This window comes from Vigna unguiculata, chromosome 3, assembly GCF_004118075.2.
Source record: "Vigna unguiculata cultivar IT97K-499-35 chromosome 3, ASM411807v1, whole genome shotgun sequence".
Classification (NCBI taxonomy): domain Eukaryota; kingdom Viridiplantae; phylum Streptophyta; class Magnoliopsida; order Fabales; family Fabaceae; genus Vigna; species Vigna unguiculata.
In genome coordinates this window covers 1,335,835-1,348,226 of record NC_040281.1, presented here as the reverse complement: position 1 = coordinate 1,348,226, position 12,392 = coordinate 1,335,835, and the positions used below count along the sequence as shown (strand labels likewise).

Below are 12,392 nucleotides of genomic sequence, written 5' to 3'. Positions count from 1 at the left end.
TCAATTTCAATTATGGATGCATTCATATTTTCTTACTTAACCTGTCACCGTTAAAATTCTAAATAACTTCATATGTTTCAACTTATATATTTATGAATGTATAATAAATTAACCTTCAATAAAAATAAAAAAGTAACTTCAACTTTATAATATATATATATATATATATATATATATATATATATATATATGTGTGTGTGTGTGTGTGTGTGTGTGTAATTTTAACTTTTAAATCAAATAAAATCAAATGTAATTGATTTAATCTCTTTGTATAAAAATGTCCATGCTCAAGCATAACTCATAGCCATTAATATTTTTATTTATTACTTTTCTTTTCCACACAAAAATATCTAAATTTCAAATGTTTAATCACATAAACCACCCTTACAATGTGAACTGGTTTAACATTGAATTATAAATATCATATTTTTTTATTATAACCGTTACTTTTTTATACAGACATTAATACACGTTTTTTCACGTTGTAACTTTGTTACATTTACATTTACCTCCAAAAAAGTATGGTACAACATTTTGGCTTTGTTAAGGTGCATGACAAGTAATGCTACGAATACCACTGTGTTGACATCAACAAGTAAAACATCAATAGCGTAGTCATTACACGTGTACTGATATCAGCCTAGTTTAGTACTGTAGAGTGAATTTGAAACAATTCCTTGAGGACAAGCCACTAGTTTAGAATCAACATTGGACTTCCTGAAATTGCCGGGATCTCGAAGGAAAGTAATTAACACGTATTCACACCCGTTAGAAACTCAAGGGCATTTTTTATGGATATAAGAAGCACCTTGCTCTTCATACCTATCCATAGCACACTGAATTAGCTTTGTATTTAAAAAATAATAATCATGAGTACAGAATTTTTAAGTCAGTTTTCATGGTGATCGAACTTGAATAACTGAACTCTTTCGCAATCAGTTAACACTTACTCAGACTTGGAGAACCACATCTGCTGGAAGGAGCCAACAGAAGCCAATATGCTCCCCCCTATCCAAACACTGCAAAGGAGAAAATGGCCTTTTAATGTGTAAACAAGCTACATAATCTTAAGTTGCATTGCATCATTAAGAAAGGAGGGAGAACTGGAGCAGATGTTGCAACATGAACCAACTCATCGTAATATCATCACAGACGCGTGAAATTGAGAAAAATACAGACAAACACCATGAACATCCCACCTGAACCTTCTTTCAGTAGCATTGCCACAGGCAAATACTTTAACTCTAGCAGCTGGAGGGGACTCCTACAAACAGAAATCACATCTCAAACATCTTGTCTATGTATTAATATAAATACAATTGCCAACAGCCCAAGAACATCATTCAAGCATATGACTGACATGTAAATAACATATCGTCTTACATACTGAAATTATTTTCCAACCAATTTCCACAAAACAGACAGAAGGTTGTGTTCCTCCTAGTTTTTCAAAGCCTTATTTTGCAATTACTAGGCTTTTTACAATCACCGATTCTCTACAAAGCTTTTCAAGGTTTCCACGATCTTCAGTCTGTGGATTGTGTCTTTATGTATATGATAATGATGGCATGTGGCAAAAGGGAAATTTATTACAATAATAGAATAAAAAGAACAAAAACATTGGACATTTTAAAAGAAACCGGCCGATAAAATTTATGATAATCAGAAATTTGGCATTCCGAGCGGATCGTGTGTTCCTGTATATGATAGTGATAGCATGTGGCAGAAAAGAAATTTATCAGAATAAAAATGAGTACAAAACATTGGATATTCTAAAGAAAACAAACCAATAATATTTATCATTAAGAAAAATAGGCCTTCATTTAATAAAATATGTGCTTCTGTGTAAATTTGACCTCTAGCAAGTCTTTCTCAATGCGTTCCTTCAGTTGATGCATTGAAGCTGTACCACCAGTAAGCTGTGAGATATACAAAATTAGTTTCACATATGTCCAAGTACCCTTAAACTCAGAAAGAGGTGGAACGGGCAAGCACCAAATCAATATGAAGGTTACCAGTATGGTACTAAATAGTTCTCTACGAATGTTCACATCACACTTATTAATGCTCTCTATGATCTGCAAGAAACGGTAAAACAATGAGCAATGGAAGAAAACTTTAAGTCTTAAGTCTATATAGAAAGAATGTACTAAAATTTACAAAAAAAAAAAAAAAACCATTTTAGGAAGACTGCGAAGTTTAGGAACAATGTTTGCAAGACCCTCCATGCCAGGGATTGTCTGCGATATATATTAAAGAAGTAAAATTAATAAGAGGACGCGCAGAATGGAAATTTGACTGAACTGAACCGTAAAAGCAAAGAACACCGCTAAAAATCCCATTGAATAAAATCAAAACATCCAAGCATAAAAACCACACACCAGAACAAGAGATGGATTGAAAAGAATATCAGGAATCTTGAATCTGTCAGATCCGACTTCAATAATCCTGTGACATGCATGGTATCAAAGTTATATGGTTATCGCAGAAAAAGTAATTAAAATCAACAAATATACTTGTAGATACACAGAAGATAACAGAGACAAGAACCGAAAGACCATTCAAATAATTAAAAGAAAAAAACCCTGAATATTTCAATACAAGTAATGTTGGACTCACTGGCCATCAGGAAGCTCGTATGTGGTCATAGGAAGATTAGAATACGCACTCTCTGCATGGAAAAAAAAAAATTATAATAGATATCAAGTCGTGTGGAATCTGATAATAATGAAATCCAATGTAAACAGAAAGGTAAGACCATCATAGTTAAAATGAGTCCGACTATAATGTTCTCTAAGAGAACTGGTTAATGAGAAGTTAATAATACACACAAGTAGATGTTTCCAATTAATTAAATAAATTAAACTATTTATTGTGTTTTACATATAATAAATGCTTTATTTTTCAATAAAAATTCTCATTACATCAGCACATCAAAAAACCATGAGCAAGTTCCACAAATAATGTCAAAGGAAAAATCAAGCCAACATATGCATAGCTTGCGAGAGAACTGTGAAAGCTGTTTAAACCCCTGTAGTTGCAAGCAATCACATCAGTTTACTATTTATATAATAATTAAAATAAAACTAAATCATAAGAATCTAATAAACTCATACATTGCTACCATAGATTAACAAAAAAACTTTCACGAATTATGAAATAATACAATAGTAGAGCTACGGTTAATATCAACCATTGAAGAATGGACTAAAAATTTTATTTTCAATCAACATATCACAAACAGAGCTAATTAATGCACAACCTAACACAAATGCCACAAAAAGGAAAGCATTTTTCTGTATGTGTCCCACAAAGAATTCAATGAACTAGACCAAGAAGGCTCAAAAGTCAAAACATTATGTGAAACTACGATTGGGATACAAACCATCATATGGAGAATCTGGTGTTCGGCAAACACATTCCTTGATTTTTTCAACAATAACCCTCTGTCACGATAATGAATCAGCAAGGAATGGAGATAAAGACATGAAAATAAAATATGGGCGGAATAAATACCTGGCAGTAGAGTTTGTAGCCTTTTGATGTACGTGGAAAATCAAGGTCTACAATCTATGAATCACAAAAAACACAAGTCATAAAGATATGAATAAGCAAGAAAGAAAAATAGATGTACATTTATCACTCCAGCAATGTACCACAACCAAGATTGTCATTCTTAACAAACTTGAACAATTAATTGGCCGATAAAGTTCAAGATCAAGAGTGGGCATCAGGCTTGAAAAGATGAAAATGGAGTCCTTATTCCATGTCATGATGGTTCTACCACAAAGTTGAAGCCCTCTGGGGGCAACAGTGGAATACAACACCCCAAGGTTGACACCCCGACATTCCAAACTTCAAAAACTCAAGGGAAAAAGAATTAAAAGTTAAGCAAAATCACAAAAACAAGACATGCTACTGAGAAATAGTTAAAAGTTACAATTATAAGATACCTGAATATTCCCAGGGCTTATCTCCTTCTTCTTGAATGAATATTGAGGTCTTGGCTAACAAAAAAATGTAAATATAAATATAGCTACTTTAATTGAGATGATCATAAAAAAAATGAAAATAGCTCGTTTTCGTTACTCACTGTGATACCTTTGGCCTCCAAACTTTTCGTGAAGGATTCTGTCAGAAATTGTCCTCCTATAATAGAAGTTATCACAGCCTATTGTAAACATAAATAAAGAGATAAGCAGACACGGGAAACTTATATAAACATTATACACAAAATACAAGGCTACAATAAAGATATAATAAAAATTCCTCTAAATTATATATCAAGAAAGAAAATGTAAAACATCCACCACATACAGATGAAGAAAAATTAATATTGATAATGAAACTAAATGGAACTTGCATGCCACAATTATACTCCTTCATACAAGGGTGAATACCAAAAACAACTCAACCATTTTCTAACATACTAAAAATAATTGTCGTCGTGATTATACAATTGGAAAATTCCCAGTTTTGTCACAAATTTTAAAACAGTACCTTTTACCATGTTCTTTCATAGTCAGCAAAAGAAGATCAGATAACTTATCACATGATATTAAATATCTTTAAGAAATATATCAATGACTTACTTAAAACCCAAATCCAGTAGTGATCTTCTTAATGAAATAAGATGTCTTCGGAACAATAATTCACACAAAGAAAAGTGTAATTAATAAAATTAGTCTTATAATAACAAATTAAATACAATAAGCATGTAGTAAAATATGAGTTCTATTTTTCAGGACAGCAAATAATACCTTTTGAAGAACATAACCATCCAGTACTGGTACAACTGTAGTTAATCCACCACCACTAAATTTTGAAATAATGAACAAAACTACTCGTCAGAAATGTACTATTATAATCTGGCATGTCAACTGCACTCAATCAATGTGAAGTAAAGTGACAACAAAAATTTAGTCAAATGCTGAAAAATAAAAAGGAAGACAAATGTACTGCACTATCTTCCGAACCGTATTCACAAGTACCCAATCTGACAATTCTATTGAACATTATCATCAACACAGAACCAAATTATTTGTCATCAGCTTAAAAATTCTCATACCTATCAACAACTAATGAGGTAGCACGTCCTGATGCAAAAGATGTGAGAACCTGGTGTCAAGAAAGATTCCTTCATTAACTAGTTCAGTAATTCATGGTTTCTTGCAAACTATATAAAATACATTTTTTATCACTAATGTTTTATGTTGCAACTTGCATGTAAAATTAAGACATGAACAGAACAGTAAAAATCATACAACTTACCGCATTCTTCGCCAAAAACAATGCTGGTACTTTATATTTTTCAAACATAAGTTCTGCTGCCCTGATACAGAAAGAAAAGAATTATAAAAAAGAAAATTTAAAAATCGAATTATTGAACCAAACGTTATTACCGAACATGAAATAATATAATAGTGTAAATAACTAAAAGCCTAAAAACCAAAAACTTAAATGAGAGGGGATGGGTACTTTTATCAGAATACCTTTCTCTCTCTTCTTGAGTGCTGGAACATTGTTCGGCAAGTAGCATTGGACGCTCTTTAGGATCAACCCGGAGGCATTCCCTGAAAAAATAGTCACAGCGAATAGAGGAATAAAACATAAAATGAGAAAAATAAATTAACAGCAATGCGTAAGAGAACAATACTTGACACAGATGGAAAAACAACATCACACATACAACTCGGATTGGTAAACACAAAGTGAGATTGGTGTAACATATGTCCTAGCATAAATAACAGGACATCTCAACCACACATATCCCCTTTTTGCTCTATACAAACTAGAGTTGACAAATTCTTGGGAACACCACATATGACAAAAACTATCACAAGATTCCAAAGTAAGAACCCTGGCAAGACAACTGCATATGATATGTCAAGAAAATAATGATCCTGTATACCACACAAAAGAAGAAGAGAAGAAAATGATAATCTTTCATTCCAGATTATACAGTTCCAGTATTCAGAAACAACCTCAAAGCATGATCCCATATGTTGTCAACAATATTCCAGTCAACAATAACTCCATTCCTCAATGGTGAGAGCAGCTGAACAGTATATCAGACAAATTACCAAAAAAAATAAAATAATACAAAACTGAATTAACTAAAGCCTAATGTAGCAGATATTTCAAATACCTCCATATAGTCTCGACGGTATCCCAGGGACTGTGATCCTACATAAAGTTTGCGTTTTTCTTTGGTTCTGTCAGATTCATGATTTTTATTATTGTTTTGCAAATCCACAGCAGATCCAGAGGACACGCCAGCATGAACAGGTCCATCAATGTCCATTTGATCAATTACACCAACAACCTAAATAATCAATCACTATACGTAACTATATATTTCCTATAAATTTTACAGATATCCCTTACAAAAATATGTTATGCATTCTCCAACAGTATTATTTAAGATCAAGCACCAATGTTTATCTATTCACTACATGAATGGATTTGGTTCCAATAAAGTAAAATGTAAACTAGGTATTATCTAGAGAAATTCAGTGATATGTCAACACATGCATGATTTGTTATTCATATGCATGAATTGATTTTTGATCATACCATCAACTACTGAAATTAGGTCATGTTGATCATTACAGGACAAAAATTCAGAGCAGAACTGAAGAGGAATAATTGTGTAAAATTGATATAACTGCTCAAGACATGGAAAACTCAATATACAATCTCCTCCTCAATAGAAATGTGTGTCGACTCAGTCCCCAAAATTTTGCATATAAAAATTCAGTCCCATAAATTATCCATCTATGAAATTAATCCTTGCTAAGTGTGTAAGGCTTGAGAAACCTTCAATAAATAAATATTAATGAGACGCACCTAAGATTAAAAAAACACAGGAAGAATGCAAGAATATTCGGATATAGCAGAGTGAATGTTGTATAAGCTTAAAACAGATGCGCATTTCAAATTCTATTTGATGGAAAAAAAGCAAGAACAGAAGGTTTGCTAGGAGGGTAGGTCACAGTTGAAAGCGACGCTTACAGTGGGGAAAACGGCCTTGGGAGCCTCTTCGCCAGCGTAACCAGCTTTGCATGTATGCGAACCCAGGTCTATTACTATGGCTGATGCTTCGTCTGTGAATTACGAATAAAAAAGAAAACAAAAAGATTGAAATGAAAACGAAAATCAGAGATTACGAAAGTTGAAAGAGAGACAGGGAAGAAATGAGTGAACACTGACCACCGCCATACATGACTCGGGTTTCGTGAGGTGAATGTGAGTTGTGTAAAAGAAAGTTGGGATTGAAGGGTTTAGATGTGAAAGAATGTAAAGAAGGAGCACGGAGAGGAAGAAATGAAAGGAGGAAGAAAAGAACGAACAGAAGAAGAAGAAGAAAGACCAAAGGCTTTTTCAAGTTTTCGCTGATGGCGGGTTCTTGGGATTCAATCCATGCCACGTTTTATGGTTGTTCTTGAGAAAGATTGGAAGTCTATACATTTTAATATAAGAAAACTAAAAGTAATTAAAAAGTAGTTTCTGTAACTAAATAAATTGAAATTTTTTTTATTAAAGTTCATGTTGTAGTTATAAAACTTTATACATAAAATAAATAATTATACTTATATTAAATATATATATATATATATATATATATATATATATATATATATATATAATTCCTCTTTTTAGTCTTCACGTCTATTTACTAATTTTACATTTTAGAAATTTTTTAAAATCAAAATAATTATTTTATTATTTACCTTTTAAGTGGTATTTTTTTTTTAAATTTAATCTTTTTTAATTTGATCATTCTTTTATAAAATTGTGAAAATTATTTAAGTTTACTTTTGTAATAATAATAATAATTTTAACATTTTTTATTATCATAAAAAAAGCTTTTCTAAATTCAAATAATTACTAATAATAAAAAAAAAAATCCTATTTTTATCTTTCTAATAAGTACTTTTTTAAATTCAAATAATCATTTATACTAAAAAAAATATACAAATTATTTATTTTTATAACTTTACGATTTAATCCTTTTTTTCCTAAAATTTAACTATTTTTAAAAAGATGAAAATAACTACTTACAATAAAAATTTATGTAAACAAAATATCTACAATAAAATTGAAAAATATTTAAATTTACTTTTGTAATTCTGATAATAATAATTTTATTATTTTTTATTATCATAACCAAAAAAAAGCCTGTTTGAATTCAAATAATTACTAATAATAACTATATTATAGGATGAGTAAATTTATAATAAAAAACGTGCTAAAAATAGTTATAAAATATTTTTAATTTTTACATAAAAAAATCATGATTATAATTATACAAAAAAAAACACTTTTAATTTTTATGAGTGGTTTTATTAGAGTAGAATTGGTTAATAAATGTAAAGAAACAAAAGGTAAAAGAATAAGTTTGTTTAATTTGTATTTTGAGCTTGAAAAACGAAATCAAGCACTGAAATTTTGAAGTTATAATTTCAATTCTCAAGGATAAATTTATCTTTGTTCTATAAGACCAAATTGATTTAATTTTGAGAGAAAAATAATATCAAAACTATTTAATTTAGCTTAAATAGTATGTTGGAAATGATGAGAATAGCCATTATCATAGATATGTAAGCAGAGAGTATACGCAATCACTTTGATTAAGAAACACAACTCATTGACCACATCATGCCACAGCAAGTCTTGTATAAATAGTCTTGTCAACCAATAAAAAACTTGGGAAGAAAAAAACCTTATAGTACATAGTGATAAAGAATTAAAGACAGATGTTGAATGAAATTGAGCTATTTAACTTCCTGGCAGTTAAAAATGGGATCTTTACAAACAGAAAATGATCTTATGTGATCATTATTATAAAAGTTACGTGAAATGCAACTGACTAATAATAATTTCACAACATTGTACACTATAATTCAAGGTGCTGGAAGGGCTCAAAATTGAAAAAACACAACAGAATAGTACCTGAAGATTCCAAGCTTCAGGTTCGAATTCAATGGGCAGAAACTGCTTCTTAAAGAATGGATAAATATTTGCTTAATCATGACTCTGGAATTAAAAGCAGGGCCTTGAACGAATTTACTCTTTTTAAGTAGTATGTATCTCCTTGCTGTACGATCCTGTTTGTACTTGTCAAAAGGATATTCTAAGTAAGCTGTTTCCTCAACCAGTTTGCTCTATCTTTTTGGCACTGTTAACAAATGTTGCACTTTTATCAAATCCTTCCAGCAAAAGAATCCGAAGAGCTTCTATTCCATCTTGTAATGTAAAATTCAACTGAAAGATAATTTTATGAACATTTAGAACTTCCATGTGTGGCAAGCCACAGTTGTCACTTCAAACTTCAAAAAGTGAACAAAATACGTACCTCTTCTCTTTCCTGTTTAGTGAACGTGCGAAGAACAAATGCTACAGGATCCATTTTACCGGGAGGTCGTCCGATGCCTAATCAGCAATAAAATGGCACGGTGTTATAAATTATTGTAATATAGATGTAATATAAATTACTGAAATGGTATGAATTTACCAATTCTTAAGCGAGGAAAACCATTATTCCCTTTGAAATGATTAATAACACTCTTCATTCTGCCAAAAAAAACAAGGAAAATGAAAACAGTGACGCTTCATTTCTCTTTCTATTTGAAAGAAACAAGGTAAATGGTTATTTTTATATCACCCAGTATCAATTATCATAATAAATATAGTTAGCCTTCCGGCATGCCTTGCCCTCAGAATATTGCAACCTTCTTTCCACCCTCTTCCAAAACTTACATACAGTTTCCCCAGTGCACTCCCCAATCTCAACACAAAAAATGAGTTTCTTAAACTTGCACGGTACAAAACCACACAAGATCAATGATTTGACGCAGAGACAAGGAGACTGATTTACCCCTACATATAATTTCAACAGAGAAAAAGGGAATTGTTTACTTTTTTTTCCCATAGTAATTTTTCTAGTTCTCTGTATGGTTGTCATGCATATTGTCTTGGTGAACACATCAACTCAAACACCCTTTGCCCCAACGAGTGAGCGAGGATATTATCTTGATCATTAGCCACACAGCAAAAAAATTTACCCACATCTGATGAAAATAAATAGTTCCTTTCCGATAAAAGAGGCATGCGAGTCTAGCATCCCACAACCCAATATTTTGCCTTGATTCAGTTGAGCATGAAAAAGGATAATTGTGCAGGAAAGTATTTTTCAAGCAAAGCATTTCCCTGACCTTGTGGGTGTGACTAAAGGAAGACAAATATCACATTTCAACTTTCAAAAATACGAAGAACCCAGGCCTCTATTCACAACAACAATGGACATGTTGATTTATAGATTCAAAGGTGCCAAAGCAGGCATACACCAGTTCTGTTGCAAAAAGAGTGCGCAAGTAAAGAAAATTATAATTACCCATTGTGGCCTCCATGTCCACCCTTTGGTAGAAGCCGCAATTTAGCAAAAGGTAAATCCAAGTCATCAAAGATCTGAAAATGAAAATTATCAATGCCATATTGTTTAAAAAGTAAAAAGAACAAAGTAGTCATAGCATAGATATTATACCACGAGTACTTGCTTTAGTGGAATCTTGTAGTACGAAACTATGGCCCCAACCTTCAAAATAGATCGAAACAACAGCCCATAATAATCAAAATATAATATTTATTACAGTGAATTCTTAGGAAGCGAAGGTCCAACTAGGAATATAGATATATTATGCTATGACTACACAGATCTTTAAATTAAAAGAAAGAATTGATGTCATAAGTATAAACATGAGTCATCATAGCATAGACACAACAAAATGCCATTGCTTTAAAACATTTGAACATTATATCCAGATAGCACACATACAGATTCACCGCTAGAATTCATAAAAGTCTGTGGTTTTGCAAGTATGACTGGGACATCACCTATTAAACCTGCAACCAGAAAACAACTTCTGTCACGAATGAGAACATACAAATACTTAAACTTTTTTCCATTTGCTTTTATCACCAATATTCTGAAATCTTGTGGAACCAGTGTCTGTCTGCTATTTGAATATTTATGCAAAAAACCATAGCATGGAAACTACATTAATTGGGTGATTAAATACTGATGGATTCAGGTTTGGCAAGAAATCTGGAATCACAACACAATTGGGCTTCACTAAAAAATAAAAATTATCATCATAACGCAGAAAACTGAATACAAAATGACGCTAAAACAGGTAAGGATGATGAGGAGTTTGGAATTCAGAGTTCAGACATATATGTTAGAAGTATGGCAAGACATATCATATCTATCAATCCCAAATAATGGCATAGACTAACCGATCCCAAAACTGAATATATACAAGGTACATGCAAGACAGCTCCAAAAAAATTGCCACCTTGCGAGACAAACTTAAATGCTAGTAATTTTGTACAGGGAGATAACACAATGGTTAGAAGCATTGCAGAAAAAAAAAAAACGAGCATTACTCCTACTTGTGATATCTAGGAGCTAGAAAGAAATCATATCTTTACCAATAACCTAGACTTTGAATTTTAAAGCTGACTGGCATGTCTCTATGAAAAGATAAAACCAAATTTAATTGAAGAGAAATATTAGAGGCAGGGTTTTGCCAAGGTCTATCAAACCTTTCCCAAATAAAGCTTTGAAGGAAACAGTGTTCATAGATATCCCTTCAGCTTCAGCTATGGCATCAACCATTTCAAAGCCCACCTGAAAACATAAAACTCCAAAACAGGTTACAATAATATCAATGTCAAAAAATGTTATGCAAAACTGATTTTATGTTTATGCTTTGTAACTATCCAAAATGAAAAGATGGAGAGGGTATGAATAGGGTGACTGACAGACATTGTGACGAGTGGCAGCGTACTTTTTGCCTGGATTGCCGAGGCCAACGATCAACCAAGGTAAATTTTCCTTCTTCTTCTCTTTGGACTCCGTTGATATGGAAGCAGACGAAGAAGAAGAACTTTGAATGGTCATAATGCGATTGCGAGACGGAGAAGATAGAGAGAAGAAAGGCCTTGAGAATCGACACCCGTGAAAGGGGATTTTCATGGAAGATACCCAGAAACTACAAATGTTCATCTTTTCAAACGTCAATGAAACACAAACATGATAAACCCTAAAAAGAAGAATCGAGGAAGGTAAGATGGAAAGAAACCAGGAAAAACAAAGATAAAACGCATGAAAATAAAAACGACGCCGTTGCCGGGGATCGAACCCGGGTCACCCGCGTGACAGGCGGGAATACTCACCACTATACTACAACGACCTGATGTTTAGAGATTCCTTTTATTCCTAATTATTTTTTTCTTGTAGGCATACATATTCCTTATTATCTTTATTCTTGTGTAATAGTGATAACCAAAGTTAAGTGTTATTCCTTGTATTAATAAATCAGGAATAT

The 12,392-nt window shown here is 32.0% G+C and overlaps 2 protein-coding genes and 1 non-coding gene across 9 annotated transcripts; all 3 read right to left on the bottom strand.

Annotated features, from left to right (window-relative positions):
• Positions 1-426: 426 nt before the first annotated feature.
• On the bottom strand, positions 427-9,088 carry LOC114177202 (actin-related protein 4-like). 7 transcript variants are annotated; one of them, XR_003603108.1, is made up of 20 exons: positions 7,213-7,434; positions 7,015-7,106; positions 6,149-6,325; positions 5,985-6,058; positions 5,493-5,573; positions 5,272-5,332; positions 5,069-5,118; positions 4,761-4,815; positions 4,094-4,171; positions 3,954-4,007; positions 3,517-3,570; positions 3,386-3,446; positions 2,620-2,671; positions 2,382-2,448; positions 2,178-2,240; positions 2,016-2,078; positions 1,857-1,919; positions 1,200-1,251; positions 951-1,019; positions 473-822 (listed from the first exon to the last, which is right to left on the bottom strand). XR_003603108.1 is itself a non-coding variant. In XM_028062461.1 (20 exons), exons 1-20 carry the CDS (start codon positions 7,223-7,225, stop codon positions 777-779), a joined length of 1,338 nt encoding a protein of 445 aa, XP_027918262.1. In that variant the 5' UTR covers positions 7,226-7,428; the 3' UTR covers positions 473-776. The 7 variants fall into 7 exon arrangements, 4 of the variants coding, with proteins under 4 accessions (XP_027918263.1, XP_027918261.1, XP_027918262.1 ...); XM_028062461.1 differs by having other exon boundaries at positions 1,200-1,264; positions 7,213-7,428; XM_028062462.1 differs by lacking the exon at positions 7,213-7,434 and adding an exon at positions 8,956-9,088 and having other exon boundaries at positions 427-822; positions 1,200-1,264; positions 1,857-2,078.
• Positions 8,743-12,254, bottom strand: LOC114177205 (peptidyl-tRNA hydrolase, chloroplastic). Its single transcript, XM_028062469.1, has 8 exons — positions 11,831-12,254; positions 11,608-11,692; positions 10,838-10,905; positions 10,547-10,597; positions 10,397-10,470; positions 9,518-9,576; positions 9,359-9,435; positions 8,743-9,267 (listed from the first exon to the last, which is right to left on the bottom strand). Exons 1-8 carry the CDS (start codon positions 12,068-12,070, stop codon positions 9,154-9,156), a joined length of 768 nt encoding a protein of 255 aa, XP_027918270.1. The 5' UTR covers positions 12,071-12,254; the 3' UTR covers positions 8,743-9,153.
• TRNAD-GUC lies at positions 12,186-12,257 on the bottom strand. Its single transcript has one exon. It is a non-coding gene; the product is annotated as a tRNA-Asp (tRNA).
• Positions 12,258-12,392: the final 135 nt, after the last annotated feature.